At 42.8% G+C, this 22,360-nt stretch overlaps 1 protein-coding gene across 1 annotated transcript in view; it reads left to right on the forward strand.

Annotated features, from left to right (window-relative positions):
* Positions 1–22,360, forward strand: part of LOC310790940 (adhesion G protein-coupled receptor B1-like) — a gene marked incomplete at its 5' end in the record, with an annotated part of 240,863 nt that overhangs the window by 197,450 nt on the left and 21,053 nt on the right. The window contains 8 exons of the mRNA XM_083652649.1: positions 2,221–2,323; positions 2,665–2,815; positions 2,918–2,987; positions 3,346–3,412; positions 5,029–5,114; positions 6,814–6,873; positions 15,650–15,748; positions 20,449–20,620. Coding sequence (XP_083508775.1) covers positions 2,221–2,323; positions 2,665–2,815; positions 2,918–2,987; positions 3,346–3,412; positions 5,029–5,114; positions 6,814–6,873; positions 15,650–15,748; positions 20,449–20,620 — 808 coding nt within the window. The remainder of the gene's footprint in view (positions 1–2,220; positions 2,324–2,664; positions 2,816–2,917; positions 2,988–3,345; positions 3,413–5,028; positions 5,115–6,813; positions 6,874–15,649; positions 15,749–20,448; positions 20,621–22,360) is intronic.

Genomic DNA, 22,360 nt, shown 5'->3' on the forward strand with positions numbered 1-22,360 from the left:
CCTTTCGTGCAACTTCAAGTCTGGTTGAAAATCACCCAGCTCGCTCTCATTTACTTTAACTTTGGGCAGTTCTGGTGAGCTGCAGGTACGGCATGGCACGGCATGCGTTCTCTATGGGCTCTATAGAGCTGCAGGTACGGCATGGCACGGCAATGCATTCTCTATGGGCTCTATAGAGCTGCAGGTACAGCATGGCACGGCAATGCGTTCTCTATGGGCTCTATAGATGGTTTTAACTGGACAACAATAACAAACGTCACAACCCACCTGAATATCTGGTTTACTTCCTGTATACATAGCTGAGCGCAGGCTGATAGTCGGCTCATATATTAAATGTTAACGTGACGCCGTGTCTCCGACAGACACAGTAACAACGTAGCCTATTTCGGTCTTTATGTCTTGTAGTAGTTAGTAGTAGTTGTTGTTGTTGTTGTTGTTGATAGTTGCCATAACAACCACCCCTGTTGGAAAGACGTGCACACGATGGGTAATAGGAACCGTTGTTATCTGGTCCAGAGCTAGCCTGAGAGGCTAATAAAAGCTACATGTTACAGTGTAAGCTGACTAGTACGTTATTGCATGCATAGGCCTATCTTTGCATTTAAACGTTTACATAGCAAAAATATTTTTTTTAAATAGAAGTATGTCAGTGTTTCCCCCCGAACAGCTGAGAAAGTGGACACTGTAAATAGCACTGTGAAGATGATAGAATGGTAATGCAACATTTAATGATAACAACCGCCATAAAACACCAAAGAAGAAGCTGAGAAAAAGGAAGTGCTGTGGGGTTGCAGCTTGTGAAAACCGTCTATAGAGATGCAGGTACGGCATGGCACGGCAATGCGTTCTCTATGGTCTCTATAGAGCTGCAGGTATGGCATGGCACGGCAATGCGTTCTCTATGGGCTCTATAGAGCTGCAGGTATGGCATGGCACGGCAATATGTTCTCTATGGGCTCTATAGAGCTGCAGGTATGGCATGGCACGGCAATATGTTCTCTATGGGCTCTATAGAGCTGCAGGTATGGCATGGCACGGCAATATGTTCTCTATGGGCTCTATAGAGCTGCAGGTATGGCATGGCACGGCAATATGTTCTCTATGGGCTCTATAGAGCTGCAGGTATGGCATGGCACGGCAAAATGTTCTCTATGGTCTCTATAGAGCTGCAGGTATGGCATGGCACGGCAATATGTTCTCTATGGGCTCTATAGAGCTGCAGGTATGGCATGGCACGGCAATATGTTCTCTATGGTCTCTATAGAGCTGCAGGTACGGCATGGCACGGCAATGCGTTCTCTATGGGCTCTATATGGGCACGCCCCTAACATGCTTTCATCATAGGTAACGCATTCACGTGCTGTTCTTGCGACAAGTTCCTGCACTTTTAACTTGTAATTTAAATGTGTAAACAACATGGAAGCTAAAGGTAATATGAGGGAAGTTTGATGTAGAGATCAGGTTACTGTGTGTTTTTCTGTCATCTGCTCTGTGATTGATAATCTGTTGGCCGTATGATTCAAAAGCTAGTAGTAGTAGTAGTAGTATTATGGGCACTTCCTTGATTTAGGGCTGGAGTGGATGATAATTCAAATGTCTAAATTATTGATGACAAGCAAATTCTACTTAAAAACTGATACAATGAGGTATGGTAGGAATATTAAGGTTTGTTTGACATCATTACCATTGGTTGAATAAAATGAACATTAATTTGATTATTTGACGTGAGTTTGCATACACTAGGCATCTTGCGCTCGATTCCTAGGCTTGCCTGCTGCGCAGGCTTGCCCACCCTGCAGCTCGCCGAGCTGGCCCTGCAGCTCGCATACGCAGCTCGGCCGCTGCGTGGCCTCGCCTGCTCTACTGGCATAATGATCCTCAGTGATGTCACTCGCTTGTACAAGATGATTCATGACATTACTGATGCTGTCACAATAACTATGACATCATCTTATGACATCACTATGACATCATTAGTGGGACAGAGATTGCCCACTTGCCCCTTTTATATCCTGTATATAGATAGATAGATAGATGAACCATATCGGGATTGATATTGAGAAAAATCCTTATGATTATCTTGATATGGATTTCGACTATCGTCAAGCCCCATTTTTGGTGTAGCCTTCCCTGCTGCCACTGCTGTGGAACTAGATGTTCAGTAAAAGGACCACAATCACTGCCTTTCAACTCCATCCTTTTTGCCTGCTTTTCCCGCAGGTATATTCGCTCCGAGCGCTCCGTCATCCTCATAAACTTCTGCCTCTCCATCATCTCCTCCAATGCCCTGATTCTCATTGGACAGACACAGACACGGAATAAGGTAATGGCCAATCAGAGACTCATAACCAACATCATTACTGGTTGTCTATGGGAAGCCTTTAACCTGAACTGATTCTAATGAGACATTTTGAAATTCAACAGTGGTGGGAAACTATTGTTGTTTCTCAAAAAAACACTTTTCCCATAATCCCCGTTGCTTGCTGCTTCCTGCTTCTTGCTGTTGCCAGAAACCTTTGTGTCGTAAAGCAATCCAACACAATGTAAAATGCAGGGTCTCTTTTGTTTACGGTAATATGTATATAACATGTATCATTTTATCAATCTAATGTATCAGAACATTCAAAACGATCTTCTTTCCTTGTGTTTTTTCATGTGTTTCAGGTCTTATGCACCCTGGTGGCCGCATTTCTCCATTTCTTCTTCCTGTCATCGTTCTGCTGGGTGTTGACGGAGGCATGGCAGTCCTACATGGCGGTGACCGGCCGCCTCCGGAACCGCATCATACGCAAGCGCTTCCTGTGTCTCGGCTGGGGTGGGGCTTCCGTCTGCCGTGCCCTCACACTGCTCATGTTTCTCTCCATTTCTCTCCATTTCTTCCTATTTTTGATGTTTTGGTTTTGTTTTTGTTTTGCAGGTCTCCCAGCCCTGGTCGTGGCCATCTCAGTGGGATTCACCAAGGCAAAAGGATATGGAACACCTAGCTAGTGAGCATCCTATGTTTTCCTCTACATCTGCTATTGTATTTATGCCTCATCTTCAAAAGCTATGTATTATGCAGAGATATTATACATTGTCGACTCGAGGGTTTATGGTTGCAGCATAATTAACCTCTTTCTCCTCCCCCCTGGTTCTGTTAATCATCCCAATGTGTTCTCTCTCATCTATCTTTTACCATTCTCCTCATTCATGCACTCATCTGCCCTCTCACCATTCTGCCCCTCCATCTTTTACACCCCCCCCCCCCCCGCGCCCCCCCCGCACTCCCCCCACCTCTCTCCTCCATCTCCCTTCCCGATTCTCATCATCGCATCTCTGCGTCCTCCCCCCCTCTCTCTCTCGTAGTTGCTGGCTGTCTCTGGAAGGAGGTCTTCTCTATGCATTTGTTGGACCTGCTGCAGCTGTAGTCTTGGTACCTCTTCTTTCTGATCAGCTGGTTTGCTTCTAGAGCCAAAACTAAGCCCATACCACGCTAAAAATCTAACCATATCCATAAACTCCCGTCTTCTAACACTTTGAATGCAATAATCATCTTTGAAGGCTTTTTTTTTCTTTGGCATGTCACCATGAGTTCATAAGTTTATGGCATCCACATAGATCAATAATAATAATAATAATAATAATAATAATAATAATAATAATAATAATAATAACAATAACAACAATTCTTTCTTTCACAGAGCTCATGGTTTGTCAACATAATATGATAATATGAGTAATCTATGTTTGTAATCCAGCGATCCATCCTCTTAGTTATTTTTCACCCTCTCAATTGGATGCCTCATGTTTATTTCATTTACATTAACACCTGATAATAATACCTGATGTTTATTTCATTTACATTAATATCTAAACCCCAGGAAGAATAGCTGTCATCTAGGCGGCAGCTAATGGGGATCCTTTTAATAAACAAATAGCAGAGTCTAAACATACTACAGTTATGTTCTGATTGTTTACATTAATAGTCTAGTCTAAACTTACTACAGTTAGTGGATATGTTCTGTTTCTTTACATTAATAGCAGTCTAAACTTACTACAGTTAGTGCTTTCTGTTCATTTACATTAATAGCAGAGTATGAACTTACTACAGTTAGTGGGTATATTCTGTTCATTTACATTAATAGCAGAGTCTAAACTTACTACAGTTAGTGGTTTCTGTTCATTTACATTAATAGCAGAGTCTAAACGTACTACAGTTAGTGAGTATATTCTGTTCATTTACATTAATAGCAGAGTCTAAACGTACTACAGTTAGTATATTCTGTTCATTTACATTAATAGCAGAGTCTAAACTTACTAGTTAGTGGGTCTGATCTGTTTGTTTACATTATAGCAGAGTCTAAACTTACTACAGTTTGTATGTTCAGTTTGTTTACATTAATAGCAGAGTCTAAACTTACTACAGTTGGGTATGTTCTGTTCATTTACATTCATAGCAGAGTCTAAACTTACTACAGTTAGTGGGTATGATCTGTTCGTTTACATTAATAGCAGAGTCTAAACTTAGTACAGTTAGTGGGTATATTCTGTTCATTTACATTCATAGCAGAGTCTAAACTTACTAGTTAGTGGGTATGTTCTGTTTGTTTACATTAATAGCAGAGTCTAAACTTACTACAGTTGGTATGTTCTGTTTGTTTACATTAATAGCAGAGTCTAAACGTACTACAGTTGGGTATGTTCTGTTCATTTACATTCATAGCAGAGTCTAAACTTACTACAGTTAGTGGGTATGCTCTGTTCATTTACATTAATAGCAGAGTCTAAACTTATTACAGTTAGTGGGTATATTCTGTTCATTAATAGCAGAGTCTAAACTTACTACAGTTAGTGGGTATACAGTATTCTGTTCATTTACATTAATAGCAGAGTCTAAACTTACTACAGTTAGGGTTAGGGTTAGTATGTTCTAGGTGACTGCTGCCATCATCATCTTGCCATGATAGAAATGTCATTATCATCAGAATGAATCTGAATTTGTGAAAATGTTCTGACCTGCTTTAATCATGTGTCTCTTCTCTTTGACAGGTTAACATGGTTATTGGGATTCTCGTTTTTAACAAACTGGTGTCCAAAGATGGCATTACTGATATGAAACTGAAGGAGAGGGCAGGGTATGCCTTATATCCACATATCCATTTTACGTGGCGACCTATAACCAGCCTGGCGGTTTAGCTAGGAGGAGGGACTAGATTGGCTCATAATCTGAAATTATCCTCGGCCATGGGGCCAGAGTTTGGGAAATTGGTTTAAAGATGACATTTCATTTTTAACACCACTGGGATTAAAAAAAAAGGGGGGGGGGGGGGGGGGAGATAAGGCAGACAGAAAAAGAAAAGAAAGGAACTGGCCAGGACTGAGGAATGTGACAGTCTGAATAAAACCAAGAGCAGATAAGGGAAACAGGGTGAAAAGGAAATGTATTTTCTCACATAGTCAAGACTCTGATCAATGCTTTGGAGATTGTTGGGTGGTGGGGCTAAATAGAGATGGGTGAGCAGAAAGAAAGAAAGAAAGAAAGAAAGAAAGAAAGAAAGAAAGAAAGAAAGAAAGAAAGAAAGAAAGAAAGAAAGAAAGAAAGAAAAAGACTGCCTGGTTATTGGTCCTGTCAGACTCGGACGATGACTCATCTCATTGCTTTCGTTAATTTTCATATGTGTCGCATTCTCCTCCAGCTGCTCTTTGTTTGCAGGTGTTGCTATTAATGTCAACTTTTGTAAATCCATCATTGTCTTTTTCTCCTGTTTGGTTGTTCCTAAAGGGAAGCAGGGCTCTTACACAGCAAGACTTCAGAAACATCTCAAACACATTTATATGCTGCATGGCACATTCAGTGCTATTGTCGTGCAGACATCATGCATGCTTTCAATGGGAAGTTATGCAGATTAGAGAGAGGATAAAGCCCGACATATCGGTTTGCCGACGTGTTGGGCCCATATTGTTCTCTTTAATAGATATCGGATCTCGGCCAGTCATGCCATCTACCTCTGGCATAATGGCTGATGTGATGTGATGATATGAGGTTCCTCGCTGAACAGCAGTCTGGAAAACATGACATGATATTTGATTTGTCTTTTCCCATTTCATTTAGATTAATTTATTTAGAGTTGTTGGATTTTTGTAAATTAAATCTTCATCAAAAAGCGATCATATCCCCATATCATTGAATGGGTGGGATGGCTCACCCGATCAAAGAAATGCATTCATCTGGGTATAAATGGCGTTTTAGTGTCCCATGGTCTAGAATCAGTATCAAAGGCTTTTCTAACCTGACTAGAGTCAATCAGTATCAAAGGCTTTTCTAACCTGACTAGAGTCAATCAGTATCAAAGGCTTTTCTAACCTGACTAGAGTCAATCAGTATCAAAGGCTTTTCCAACCTGACTAGAGTCAATCAGTATCAAAGGCTTTTCCAACCTGACTAGAGTCAATCAGTATCAAAGGCTTTTCCAACCTGACTAGAGTCAATCAGTATCAAAGGCTTTTCCAACCTGACTAGAGTCAAATTCAGGGCAAACTGAATACTGAATTTGTTTTTCTCAGAGGAAAATGGGGGAATTGAAAGATATTTAATATGGGCACAAAGCATGAGCTATTTGTGACAACACATGCCAATGCCCTGCTCCCCTTTACCCAGGCTCTTCTGTCTCCATTGGCATTGTTGGTGCATCCAAATGTTCTTATTATTTTCCTTTCTCTCTCTGAACAATATGTTTGCTTTTCCTCAATGATCTCTCTGTTCAACTGTACCTGTTTTTTGCTGTCTGAAACGTCATGTTTGAGTTTGCACAGAATCCCCTCTCTCTCACTCAGGGCTCTTCAATCAGGAACACATCAGTCTCAGAAGCCCTCTCCCATGCCATCAGTGATTGGGTAAAAATAAAAAATAAACTGCCCATCCCACTCTCGTCTTAATGTATGGCTACCAGCCCTGCCCATCACCAAACCTGCTGAATACTCCTCTAGCAAGCACCTCTGATTGGCTTACTATTACGTCCTCGCTATTTACCATGCTATTTACCATGCAATTTATGTTAACTCCTGTTAGCTGGATATAAACATCTCTTAACATTATTGCCTCAGGTTCTGACCATTTCTGGTATGCTTTTAGAGAAGATCTAATTGACTTCCCATAATAACATACAGTAGTTGTAGCGCAGTATTTTTTTTAAACGTGTGTGAGAGTGTGTGAGAATTCATGTGTGCAAGGTCGTTAGTATGGTAGTGTGCACGTTTGCATCTGTACGATACAAGTGTTTGTATCCTCTGACTGTTGGGGTAAACAGTGGTCTGAAAGTAAGAGTGAAGCTAGTGAAGGAAGCCTGAACAGCCTTGAAATGTCGCTTCGATGTATTTGCATTTTATTTTTATAATTCTTTTTATCTTCAGTTCGAGCGTGACCAATTCAGAAATCTGAAGCAAGAAGCAGCTGGTTGAAGACAGGATCTGGTGTGATGGCTTCTTCCTTGAGTATATCAGACTGATGTGAAATAGGCATTCAAAAGTTTGATTGTGTCATTAAATCAACTTTGATCCGTTTTCTTTGATTTGTACCATAGTTGAAATTAGTTTGCTTAAGATGGCACTGCCCAATTACAAGTGAACCAGGGCTTGTGACAAACGTCACATGGACTCAAAAGTAGCTTGTTTATTGTACAGAATTTAGGGTAGAGATTTGGATGGGGTGTGTCCATCTGGTGATTGGACTCTGTGCTCTTTCCCTTTTCTGGTGTTTGAAGAAATAGCCGAATATCAGTCCAGACTTCATTTTGTTCTGCTCGGTTTTCCAAGCATGAGGACTGCGGGCTATGAAGTGCCTCTCAGTGATAGGCATGTTGTTCTGTCCGTCTCATCATCATTCAGTGTTCATTTTGGGTCGTTTGGTTTGGATGACGTACTCACTCCTAACAAACCGCACCGCACTTCTCTTGGAAGAGGAAATAGACTCACCTGAGGTTGAATGCCATTGCTCTGGCCTGTCCAAACTAAGCCAGCTAAAGGAGGGAATGCTCTGGACTTCAAAGAAACCACTCCACACATGCTCATTGTGCAGTGGTGTATAAAGTACTCGAAAACCATACTTAAGTAAAAGTAAAGATATCTTCCCAGAAAAAGACTTTGGTAAAAGTCAAAGTCACTCATTAGAATATTACTTGAGTAAAAGTGTTAAAGTACTTGATATTTTCTGTACTTAAGTATCAAAAGTAATTTTCTGATATTAAATGTACTTGAATTTACATTTTAATGTACTAAATGTAAATTCAAGCAAAATACATGCCTGGGCTTGAGTGGAAGTCTATTTCTTCTTCTTGACTTTTATAGCCGCTGGCAAACAACGTTATGTTGCATTACAGCCACCAAATGGAATGGCGTGTGGATCGTGATTAACACATTGACTGCCAGCCCTTTTTTCAATGCTGTAGGTAGGTTCTGCCAGTTTTTTTTTGAGGATTCTGGCTCATTTTACAAGAGCCGAGGATTCTTTTCTGTTAAGACTTCGTGAACACCAATCATCTAAAAAGAACTAATAGAATGTGTGCTTTCTCTGTCTAAAAGAGTTAGTTTGTAGAGTTAGTAGTTATGTAGATATTAGCCGTTGAGTACAGCATGGTTTCAGAGATTTTCAGAGAGTTTTGAGATAAATGGATTTTTAGAACCACCTCACGTGCCTGTGATTATGGGTGCCCTTGGGCAAGTCTGTATACTGTATTGTGTGTGTGTGTGTGTGTGTGTGTGTGTGTGTGTGTGTGTGTGTGTGTGTGTGTGTGTGTGTGTGTGTGTGTGTGTCTCCAAACTCCTCCCTCCGTCTGTGCTGCTGCTGCTGGCTCCTGCTGGCTCCGCGGCCCGCTCTCGGGCAGTCTGGATTACTGTAAAACGGGCTCGTTCGTTTCTTGAGGTGTCGGCTGAGAGCTTTGAAGAAGCTTTTGCGATTCTGGTCTTATTTATGCTCAAAGATACTCGAGTGTGTGTGTGTGCGCGCGCGCGTGTGTGTGTGTGTGTGTGTGTGTGTGTGTGTGTGTGTGTGTGTGAAATCGAAAGCGGCTGTTTTTGGTCGGCTTTCTCTCTGTCTGGAGAGCACTGTCGCCACCAGCTGGTCGGTAAAATAGATTATACACATTCTCTTCCTCCAATATTGGTATAGGAGACGTAAAAGGGGTTGATCGATGTCCCACCGTCAAAAATTTTTTTTTTTTATGTAAGCCGAGATATCTCGTCCTTGGCACTCAACGGTTGGATTATGTAAGCCGAGATATCTCGTCCTTGGCACTCAACGTGTTAACGTAACTTGAAAACTAGAAGCACTGATTTGCCAAACCTGATTGCTTGCACTTGCAGGCTACGCAATTTCTTCTGATTTTACTTTGTAACTAAGATGCTTGGGGGAAATGTAGTGGAGTAAAAGTATCCATTTTATTTGTGAAATGTAGTGGAGTAAAAGTGAAAGTTGACAGAAATAGAAATACTCAAGTAAAGTACAGATACTCAGAAAAAATACTTAAGTACAGTACTTAAGTATTTATACTTAGTTACATTACACCACTGTCATTGTGACCACGCCTTTGGCAACATAAAGCTTCATGTCCAAGTTAATCAATCTTCATACATTGTACAATCACCTGCGTTACACTTATTTTTTTATTTGGTCTTGGCATGTTCGATGCAGAACTGGTCGCCACCTGGATGTGGAATTGCGCAAATGGTGGACTTGGACATGGGTTTTTCAGTTTGTGAGATGTTTGAAGTGGGTTTTGACAAAATCAAAATGTTGACTGTCTATTTTTCATATCTGTTTCGTATAAACATGAGGAGGAAGCCATCGCATTGGATTCCTCGACCAGCTTCTTCTTACGCCTCTTACGTAGTCAAGATCTTCTACCAAAGGTTTGAACGGGGTCACGTTCAGACTCGAAACGCAAGTGAACGCAAATTAATTGCGCTGCCACCTTGAAGCCATTCAGGCTACAGTCGGTGGAGAGTAGGGTGTGTGCATCTGAACATGATGTGACTGCCGTCTTCCAGCCATACCGGCCTGAAACCGATTGTACGACTGTTACGAGAACTTCCAGCGATGTAGCTGTTTGATGTTTTCGGTGGTGGAGAGAAAAGGCAAAGCTGTCACAATGTCGCAATGTTTTTTTCTTTTTCTCCTCTTGGTGTCTGACCCTACTCACCCCCCCCCCCCTTTCCCTCCTGTATGTGTTTCCTCAAGGTTCAAATGCATAACATGTTTAATGAAGCTAATTAATGTGTGCAGCATCTAATTAAGTGTGCTGCAGCACAGCATCAGCACCAGGCGAGACGGCTCACATCACTGAGACTGCCTCGCCGGTGAGGCTCCTTTTCTCCCAAAATTAGACCATAATTGGCTGGGAAGATTAAAACGGACGAGAGGTCTTATTCCAACCAGCACCGGTATTTCCTCACTAGATGGTAGCGGTGTAATTGCCCGTGCCACCTCAGCAAACGCTGAACTGTTCTGAATAATTTGCCCTGCATGTCGACAGATTCTAGTCGCAGCTTGATCAAATATTGAGCTGTTTTTTTCTTGCTTTTCTTTGAGTAATCAAACTCCTTCCAACTCCATTTAACACGTTCACTGCCAAGGACGTGTTAACACGTTTTCAGAATCCAGCTGTTGACTGCCAACGACGTGTTAACACGTTTTCAGAATCGATTTTTTTTTTTTTGACGGTGGGACGTTGATCTAACCCTTTTATGTCTCCTACACCAGAATTGGAGGTATTGAATGTGTATAATCTATTTTACCGACCCACTGAGTGCCGACATGTCTCTCCACAGTAGAAAGAGGCGACCCAAAACTGGAGGGAAAAGCGCGAGGAAGCCGTTCTCATACTGTAAAATTGATTGCGAAAACGCTTTCACTTTTGCGCTGATGCACAGCGGTGGCAATGGTGGGGGGTTCCAAGAATAGATTGGATGCACACTTTGAAACACGCAGCATAAATATGACCAGAATCGCATCAAAGCTCTCAACCAAAACTCCACGAAACGAGCGAGTCCACCCAGACTTCCTCAAACAGCGGCCGCGCAAACAGGCAGCAGCCAGGCAGCAGCAACTTCGTTGTGACACGCCCGCTGGAGAGCCAGGGAGGCAGGAGGAGAACACACACGGAGGGAGGAGTTGGAAGCAGAGGGGGGTTTCCTGCTGTTATGGAGGAAATTACTGTTCAAAACTATTGTTTAGATGTCTGACTCTTACTGATGCCAAAAATGAATGGTTAAAGTGACTGTTCTATCGAATTTCACAAAAAGCCGTTTATCTCTGAATAATTTTTCTGACGCTGAAACCATGCTGTATTCAACTGCTAATGCTTACATAACTACTAACTCTACAAACTAACTATTTTAGACAGAGAAAGCACACATTCTATTAGTTCTTTTGAGATATTGTGTGTTCACAAAATCTTAGCAGAAAAGAATCCTCGGGTCTTGAAAGATGAGCCAGAATCCTCAAAAAAACCCTCTGGCAGAAGCTAACTACAGTAAAAAAAAAAACGTCTGGCAGTGAATGTGTTAAAACAGGTTGGTATTCAAATTGGAGTGATACTCGAATGAGTGGATTGAACCTGGTCAATTTGACGTTCGTCAGATCTTTTTCGGCGGCTCGGCTTACTGCATCTCACCCCTCCCCACCCCTCCACTCCCCACCCTCCTCTGACTCTCCATCCCGAAGACAAGGGAAATGGTGTTGTATTTCAAAAAATGCTGATTGCTTTTTAATATCACTGCCTACAGCACACATTTAGTGGTTGTATTGCCCTTTTACTTGAAATTGAATTTCTTCTATTACGTGATTTTTAATCCAGGCGTCCAGAGGCTACAAAATCGATTCCTTCAGCTCTTCCACTTTAATTGTTGTTTAGCAGGAGGCCATATGGTAACAGAGTAGTTTCTTATTACTTGTCAACGTCTCCAGCGTTGTATTCAAACCTTGACTGGAAGCGACAGTCGAGAGATACAAGAATTATAGATGCAAGTCTCGGATGCTTTTGTGAGTTTGGGGAGTATTGAGTGTTGTAAGGCAAGGTTTCCCAAACTTTCAGCCCCCGACCCCCAAAATAACCGTGTCAGATGCTCGCGACCCCCACTATCCCCGGAAGTGGTTGAAGCATACAAACATGAGAATGTTGTAAACAAAACAAACAATTATGGTTAAAATGTGCTCTTCTTTACTTTACTTTACTTTATTGGTATTTAGCAGACGCCTTTATCCAAAGCGACTTACATCATGATCATATACAGCACACAATAACATGAATAGATAAAATAGAAAGACAGTAGTAAAAATATGAGAAGCCAATATAAAAGGGGAGATTAAAGGAGAGAAAAATTAAAGGAGCAAACATTTAAGAAACAGAAAATTCAATTAAAAACACATGGAAAGCAGGCAGAGAGAAGGGAGGGAATTCAGGAAGAGTCAATATAAAGTCTGAAGAGATGAGTTTTAAGTTTTTTGCGGAAAATGGGGAGTGATGCGGCAGTCCTGATGTCCGGGGGAAGTTAATTCCACCATTTTGGGGCCAGGTAGGCCCCAATAGTTTTTTTAGTAGCTTTTAAATTGTATTTCACACGCAGTGGTGTCCTGTGACCCCCCAAGAGGTCCTGACCCCCACTTTGGTAACCACTGTTGTAAGAAACATACAGTAAGGCAACTTTGTTTTTTTTGTTTTTTTTATTTGACCTTTATTTAACCAAGTAAAAATCTGTTGAGAACCAGTTCTCATTTACAATGATGACCTGGCCAAGATGGCTCAGCAAGAGTCAATAAAATACACAAAGTAACACGTAAAAGAACATAGTCAGCACGGAACAACACAAAGGTACACATGTATCCATCCCCAAATCAGCATATTTTGTTGCTTGCTCTATGTATGTGCTGGAAAACACAGTTGTAATTCATGCCATGTAAGGACATGGACACAGTAATTCTTACCTGCTTAAAGGCAGATCACATCAGGTTTTGGTGTCACAGTTTCTAGAGCTGGGAGACATCCATCGCAGAAGAGGTAGAGACCAATTTATCCGACAGCAGCCTCAACAAACCAGAATGCAAGACAGCCCCAATGTGTTTTAATGCTGCATTCCACTGAAAGTCGGGAGACGATACTTCCGAGTCGGTATTTCCGAGTTCCGATCTAAATGCGTCATAGCCTACAAGCTCGCCAATTTCACCTGATGTTCACATAATGCATTATTGTGAAAGGGCCCAGTAACGTCAGAGGTGTCTTTACACTATCAGTTTGTATTGCATTGTGAATGAAGTGAATGTTGCCTATCACATATCCCCACAGTGCCGAGGAAGCCAGTTAGCAGGCTGTTTGGAGGGATAAAAGAGCAATACTAATGCTTCACCTAGCCAGTTAGCATAGGGGAAATGGCATAGATACTGTAACAGTGCACTGAACATCAGTGACTGATGTGTAACAGTGCACTGAACATCACTGACTGATGTGTAACAGTGCACTGAACATCACTGACTCGACTGATGTGTAACAGTGCACTGAACATCAGTGACTGATGTGTAACAGTGCACTGAACATCAGTGACTGATGTGTAACAGTGCACTGAACATCACTGACTGATGTGTAACAATGCACTGAACATCACCGACTGATGTGTAACAGTGCACTGAACATCACCGACTGATGTGTAACAATGCACTGAACATCAGTGACTGATGTGTAACAGTGCACTGAACATCACTGACTGATGTGTAACAGTGCACTGAACATCACTGACTGATGTGTAACAGTGCACTGAACATCAGTGACTGATGTGTAACAGTGCACTGAACATCACTGACTGATGTGTAACAGTGCACTGAACATCACTGACTGATGTGTAACAGTGCACTGAACATCACTGACTGATGTGTAACAGTGCACTGAACATCACTGACTGATGTGTAACAGTGCACTGAACATCACTGACTGATGTGTAACAATGCACTGAACATCAGTGACTGATGTGTAACAGTGCACTGAACATCACTGACTGATGTGTAACAGTGCACTGAACATCACTGACTGATGTGTAACAGTGCACTGAACATCAGTGACTGATGTGTAACGGTGCACTGAACATCAGTGACTGATGTGTAACGGTGCACTGAACATCAGTGACTGATGTGTAACGGTGCACTGAACATCACTGACTGATGTGTAACAGTGCACTGAACATCACTGACTGATGTGTAACAGTGCACTGAACATCACTGACTGATGTGTAACAGTGCACTGAACATCACTGACTGATGTGTAACAGTGCACTGAACATCACTGACTGATGTGTAACAGTGCACTGAACATCACTGACTGATGTGTAACAGTGCACTGAACATCACTGACTGATGTGTAACAGTGCACTGAACATCACTGACTGATGTGTAACAGTCGAAGAAGATGGAGGGGGATTTCTCCTTTTACAGATTATAGTGAACAGTGACTGTCATGTCTGAGCTCATAGAGTGCATGTGTACTGTTACTGTATGTGTATGCATGTAAGTTGTACGTTTAGGAAGTGTGTGTGTGTGTGCGTGTCTGTGTGTGTGTGTGTGTGTGTGTGTGTGTGTGTGTGTGTGCGCGTGCGTACGTGCGTGCGTGTGTGTGTGTGTGTGTGTGTGTGTGTGTGTGAGTGTGTGTGTGCGTGAGTGAGTGTGTGTGTGTGTGTGCGTGTGTGTGTGAGCCTTAGTGTTACAGCCTGGCAATGTTCATGTTAAGCCATCTGGGTAACACTTTATCTGGATAGCCCACCCGCAGAGTCTACAGAGTATTTGTAACATTTCAACAGCTTATTGACATTCAACAATTCAAATGTATTCGCTTTTTTCTGTAAATGTTGAACAGATGATAGCATCAAAATACATATTCTAAGAATAAGTTAGTAACTCCAGGTGATGAGAATGAGGTGTGAGGAATGGGAACCAAACATAATATGTATACAGACAGTTGAATTCTTGAATGTCAACTAATAAGCAATCACTCTGTAGAATCTCTGGAGGCAGACTATCCAAATAAAGTGTTAGTGCAAGCTGCCTGGCTAGCGGTGCATACTGTAGATACTATAGAGAGGATTGAACAGGATCTAACAGGATTTCATTGGGATTTATTATTTTATTCCATAACAAACAAGATCGCCAGAGCAGCAACGACATAAATCCTCAATAGACATATGAAATGCCTTAAATTAGACATTTAGATGATTGTGGCTTTATTGCGTTTCAAGCAGATAAATGGGCGACGGTGCGAAACATCGATTGCAAGCTTTCCCCGCAGGCCCAAGCTCCCACTGCCCACTAAAGAAACCGCTCATTTGTGAAGAAAAGCAGACAGAAGGTCAAATATAACACCCCCCTCCCCCCACCCAGTGTGGTTCTATCTCTGCCCCAACCCCCACTCCCCACACACACACACACACACACACACACAATGTGCTCGCCCATAGCCCTGAGAGAGAGATAGTGTGAGAATCCTGTGACTCACTGTGTGTGCGACTGTGCGTGTGTGTGCGTGTGTGTGTGTGCGTGTGTGTGTGTGCGAGCAAGCGAGCGTGCCTCTATGTGAGCTGTATGTCCAGGTGCATCTGTATCTGTTTGTGTATGTTACAGCGTGTTAATTTGACTTTGCAGTCAGATGACAGTGCCACTGTACAATATGACGCTCAAATGTGCCAAGTGCGGAGTTATCTCTTCGGCTGACGTTTCCACCACAGCTACCAGTAACGCCATGTTAGTCCCGCTAATTATTTTTCCTTAACTCTTCTTACCTCTGTTCTCTCCTCTGCACCTCCCCTTCTCTCTCCCTCATTTGATTTGTTCTCTCTCCGTTACCCCTCTTTCATGTCCTCCTCTCCTCGGTGCTGCTAGGAGGATGTCACAATATGAGAGGCTGCTGGAGCTTATATGCTGTTGATGAAAGCAAAGTGTGTGTGTGCCAGTCGGTGTGTGTGTATTGTATGTGTGTATACATAGGTACCCCTTTTCCATACATGTGCTAGCTTGGCGCGGCGTGGCAGCCCAGCGTGACTGGGATTTGCATTTCCATTACAACAGGACTACTTGAAGGTGTGTTTTTAACTGATGACGCGCTTGTCAAAAAGCAGTGGGCTGTGTAAAACATAAACATTAAAAAAATAAAAATCCTAAAAGTTCTTTGCAATAAAACGAATAAAGTCCTTTTTGTGGCCGCTTACGGGTCTCGTTGAAGAGGCGAATGGCAGTTGGGTAGAAAGTGTCCCTGTGACAAGAGGTTCTGGTACCTTCTGCCATGGGGGAGAGCCCTAAAGAGTTTAGGACCTGGGTGGGAGGGGACGGCCATGATCTTCTCAGAGCGCTTCAGCATCCTGGCGTATGTCTTGAAGGGACGGCAGGCTGCATCTGACCAGCTTTTCATTGCGGCGGATGGTGCGCTCCAGTCTGGAGATGTCCTTGAGGGCAGCAGCAGCTACCAGACAGTGATGGAGAAGGTGAGGATGGACTCGACGGTGGAGGTGTAGAAAAGTGCCAACGCTGCCTTTGGCACCTTGAACTTCCTCAGCCCCCGAAGAAAGTACATCATCTGTTGTGTCTTCTTGGTGAGAGCTCTGATGTTCAGCAACCATTTCAGGTCCCGGCTGATGTGAAACGCAGGAAGCAAAAGGAACGTGAGGCTGTGTTCTTCCTGTAGTCCACAACCATCTCCACTGTCTTTTGAGCATTGAGCTCCAGGTTGTTTTGACTGCACAAAGTCATCACATGGTCGACCTCCTGTCCTTACACAGACTCAACTCCATCAGAGATGGTCCCTATGAGGGTGGTGTCATCTGCTAATTTCAGAAGCTTGACGGACTGATGGCTGGAGGTGCAGCTGTTGGTGTACATGTTGGTGTAACATGGCACCGATATGGCTGAAAACGATCTGGAAATAGTCAAATAAAGCAGATAGGCCTACCTGAAAGTACAAACAGAAACACAGAAGACAAACTAAACTTCAAACCACAGAGATTCAGCTAGAAGTTACAAAGGTACTGAGAGCTAAAACAGGATTTTAAAAACATTGTTCTCTCTGGTCTCAGGCTCAGCACAGACATGAGTTGAGGCTCGCATCAACTCTTTTGAGGGGGAGAAACGGGGCGAGACGTCACCGCAGCCCGCTTGGATGCGGTTTCTGGCGCTTTGGCCCGACTCCAGAGAAGGTCCATCTCGCGGCACATTTAAACTTGTAGTGGCAACGCAAATCAGAGTGCCATGGTTTGGCCCAGCATGGCCAAAAGTGCCAATGGAAAAGGGGCTATGTATGTGTTGCCTGTTTATATTAGAATATATACCGGTATTTAAAAAAAAAAATCTAGATTTAGAAAATATGGTGATTGAGTGAATTGAGACCATCAGCATCACATAGTGCTGATTGAGGCCATGGCTACATGCAGAGAGGATGGCAACACACTTACTTGTATACATTTTTGAGTGTGTGTGTGTGTGTGTGTGTGTGTTCGTGTTCCATGAGTGCACAGATGGCAGACTATCTAATAGAAGTGTGTTAAGGCTATAGAGTCCCGCAGGGATAACATAATTGTAGGCCAACCTGGAAGTTAGCATGGCGCTGGGTTCCCTCGTCTGGAAGTCAATGGGGTTTTTGTATGGGGATTTTGCTTAGATGCCTGGAATAAGGTGTGTGGTTAACACGTTTATGAAAATGAGACCTCTGTGTTCAGCAAGATCATCTTCACAAATGATCCCTACCACTTTGATGATGTCTGAAGCGTAAATGGGATCGCAAAAAAATCACGGCCGCCAGAAAATGCATCAAAAAATGTTGTTCATTTGCGAAGACCGTCTTGTTGAACACAAAGGTCTCAGTTTCATAAACTTTTGTTAACCAAAACCCGGTCTTACCGAAACCCGCATGCAAAAAACCCACTGACTTCCAGACAAGGAAACCAGGCAATGTTCAAGGTTTTAGGACTCATTCCTACATAAAGATGAATCTGATATGGGGTTCCGGAGGCTGAAACAGATTTTTTTCTTTCAATTGAAGCTACGTTTTTGTGCCAATATTCCATATCTTTCCAATTCAACCATTTCCGTGTCAGAAAAATCCCTAAAATAATATTTAGTTTTCAGTGTTTTCCCCCAGACTGATATTCTTCTCAGGGCGCAGAAGCGTCACTAAAACTCCCCAGCGAAGACAAGTAAACAGCAAAGTGTAGAGTAAAACAGTGGTTCTCAACATTTGGTTCGGGGACCACTAGCGGTCCTTGATGGGGTTCCAGGGGGTCCCCAGCAAATTGAGGAATTTGTTAACTTTTGCCATTGGGCTATTTCATTTACAATAAGTTAACAGTTTGATCACACTAGTTTCAATGTTAGCTCTACTTACTATACAGATAGTCATGGAATTCTGGACAAAATCATATCTAACAACAAACGTATTATTAGATTTGGGTCGGAGAGACAAAATCAACGTGGACTTTGATTGTATGCAGCAGGGAAAGGGGATCCAGGCTATTGCAGCATGGCATACAGACAGTTAAACGTTGTGGCGCCTCCCTTAGGTTGCTCAGTGCAATTGTTAAAATGGCGGAACATAGCAATGAAATGCATGAGTCGACTAAGTTCTGCGTCATTTTGTGCGTCACAGGACGGACCCACAATTTAATTCAACTCGGATAATAAAACATATCTGTGTGTGTAGATTTGGACCAAAATGTCTCAATTCAGTCAAATGGCTTCCTATAGACAACCAATGTAGCATCGCTTAATTCTACAGTAAATATGTAATCAATCTAACTGCATTATATCCATTGTAACAGAGGTGGATGACATCAGATGTTTTTTCATAAAAAACCGATATCGCCAAACTCATCTGTCTAACCTTAAGGATCTCCAATAAAGCTGGCAACCTTTATGAATGTTAGCAGCTGTTCAGTAGGTAACTCATTCACCGCCATTGATGTGTTTTCATGTCATCCCGTCTCTTCACTGCCAATGCGATAGATGGCGCTCTTGGCCACCTTATGAAGTGCTTCATACTTCATGTTGTGTCTTCATATGATACTTCATGATGAGACTATACGGTACTCGTATAGTCACCCGCAAGCCAGAGTTATTGCCCCACAAAACCAGCAAGCATTCTCCGCAACAATCTCCCTTCATGGAGGAAGCTCATAAAACACAACCGGCCTGGTGGGGTTAGGGTTAGGGAGCTGTTTCCGCCGGGCTTAACGCGTTGTCACACAGGCTCGCGACAGTCACTCAACGCTGAAGGATTTCTTTCACCAGAAGCCATGGTAAACGCACACCAATCACTTCTCCTGTCAGTTAGATTAGTAATCCTCTTTATGAACCCTCACATAGTGTAAATTTCACGCGTCAAGTATGCCCCCAGACCTCTACACACCGAGCAGGAAGCACCCACCCCACGATGAGAGTGTGACCCGCCCTGTCCGCTCTAGTGCGGGGTGAATCTGTCCCTCGCTCTGCTGCACAAAAGGGCATTTTTCTCAGCTTCCTGGTGAGAGACGGGCGTTTGTCGGTGAAAACAACTTACATTCAAGGGTCGATAACTAAAGAACGGAAGGCAGAAACAAACTTTTTTCCCCCATGAAGGTAGAGGCTTTATTCTGTCTTTTGGGATATTCGGTGTTTACATATTCATAGAAGAAAATATTCTGTGGGTCCCAGAAAATCACTGAAAATGGTCAGAAACCCTGGCGGGGAATGAGTTAAGACATTCTGAACCAAATTGCCAGGCAAAACATCCTTGTTCATGTAGAATATGCAACAAATCAACGGTGAGACTGAGACGGAATGAGTCAGGAGCAAAAGAAAAGCAGCACATGCAAATTGAGAGTAATGACGATTCTCCATTCTGTCCCTGTCCTCTCTCCTCTCTGCCTTTTCTACTTGTCTATCGCATTCTGTTTCGGGCTCATTCCACCTTGTTTTCCCCACTGCTCATCCTCGCTCCTCCTCTTCCCAGTGGCACTAGATCCTCTATGGTTTGACTGAACCATCTTGAACATACATGCATGTCATATATGTGAATTATGAACATATATATCTACAGATAATGGATGTATGTTTTTTGTTTGTGATAGTAGCATAAGTACTTGATGTGATATGTATTTCTGCATGGTTAGAGTTGTAGGCTGCTAGATATGCTAGCAATGAGGGCAATTAGTGAGGGCAAAGGAAATTGTTCAGAGTTTTAGAATAATTTTAGGGTGTATTTTCATCATTATTGTTCTGTGCCTTTTAGATAGGAGAAAATAAATGAAATAATTTGATCTCTTAGCATTGTTTTATTATTGTGTACAAACTAATCACTTTAGCTAATTCTACATCAAACATCTTTCAATTAATTTTGATCCATTTATCCAATTATTTCTAGCTAACATCTTGCCCTCATCATCGTCATCCTTAACTGCCATTCCCCTCCCATCCTGCAGGGCGTCACTGTGGAGCTCCTGCGTGGTTTTGCCCCTGCTGGCCCTCACATGGATGTCGGCCGTCCTGGCCATCACCGACCGGCGCTCCGCCCTCTTCCAGATCCTGTTTGCTGTCTTCGATTCACTGGAAGGCTTTGTCATTGTCATGGTGCACTGCATCCTGCGCAGAGAGGTACCTCACATGAACAAGCACATAGTCTTTGTCATTGTCATGGTGCACTGCATCCTGCGCAGAGAGGTACCTCACATGAACAAGCACATAGTCTTTGTCATTGTCATGGTGCACTGCATCCTGCGCAGAGAGGTACCTCACATGAACAAGCAAATAGTCTTTGTCATTGTCATGGTGTACTGCATCCTGCGCAGAGAGGTACCTCACATGAACAAGCAAATAGTAACATGTTGTCCCCCACCAGTGATGTACTGTAGTTCAACCCTTGTGTCAGCCCATTGTGCATTGCCCATGCCGCCCCCTAGCAGCACAAAGTCAACATTACAGTGTGACTAACTAACAAACAAATGGACAGAGACCGATCCATTAGTCTCCCCTTGGGTGGGGGACAATGAACCACAGCAAAGCTAGTGCACTGCGCAGGCCTAGGACAAAGTGCAGATCACCAGATAGGCTATAATACAATAATTCATAATAACAGTGAGATGAGATGAGATGAACTTTATTGTCCCCGAGGGGAAAATTGTCTTGGGCATATAGGCCCCTATTCTCCCACAGGCCTTCGGCGCTAAAACGGGCCTTCAGCGCTAAAAAACGTGCCTTGCGCCTGCCTCGGGAAGATATCAACATGGCTTTAGGCTGGTAAATGCGCTTTAGGCCGAATGGGCGTGGCGCACTCCCTGAATGGGCGAGAATGGGCGTTTCGGCGTTAAATATCGGCCTAATGATATCTTCCCACCTGGCGTAAATTTAGTGCTTTGCGCTTTTGAAAACCAGGCCTATTCAGTGCGCTGGTTGCGTGGAGCGCTCCCCTCTGGCTCCCCTCTGGCTCCCCTCTGGCTCCCCTCTGTCACCCTTCTCTGTGTCACTCTCTCCCTCTCTCCTCAGTCTGACAGGCACAATACGACTCTCTCTCTCTGACTCCCTCGCTCAGACAGACACAACACACTTCTCATAGGAAAAATAAGTTGTAAGTTCACTGCCTGGCATGTCCCAGCATGCATTGTGGTACTCCATTTCGCTACTAAATAGCAACCAAATGAGCCGAAAACCTATATTAAGGGAGGATCTAAATAATGTGTAATGGTAACACAACCTGCAATTGTAGAACATTTCAATATTGGACCAAATAAAACATTGAAATGAAAACACCACCCTATGTGAAACATATATGTCCTCCTGGGCCTATATATATCTCTTGTCAATTTAACGTGATTTAGATAAGTGACAGCGGAATGCGCTTCTACTGTCATCTGCTATAGCCTACTGTGATGTCCGCTCCAATAACTTGGCCTACTTTACATTTAGTTTTACAATAAAAACACATTTATGCAATGACTTTACATAATGTAGGGTATATTTATGTGCATCATCCTTCCTGCAGCAGGCGAGAGAAAATGATATCTTTCTGGACAAACTTTCACCAATCTAATAGGCTATATTTTTCTAGCTGATGCATTTAGAACATTCTTTTCACTTTGATCTTGCTATAGTGTAGGGTATTTACATGCTTGCAGTATTTAAACTGCAGTTAGATTGGTTTGAGAAGCATAATAATATGGAATAATAGCCTATATATGGAGACAGACAGACTGGATGAAGGGAGGGGGGGGGGGCAGAGCGCTTGGCTTTGTCTGGTTTTACCGGATTTGTCCAGGAATTGGAGCTTAAAAGGCAAGCGTGTGACTCTTTACTGCAATTCTCCAATGAGCGGACTATGCATAATTTTACGCTTAAAAG

The sequence above is a fragment of the Poromitra crassiceps genome (assembly GCF_964638095.1).
Source record: "Poromitra crassiceps genome assembly, chromosome: 1".
Taxonomy (NCBI): Eukaryota; Metazoa; Chordata; class Actinopteri; order Beryciformes; family Melamphaidae; genus Poromitra; species Poromitra crassiceps.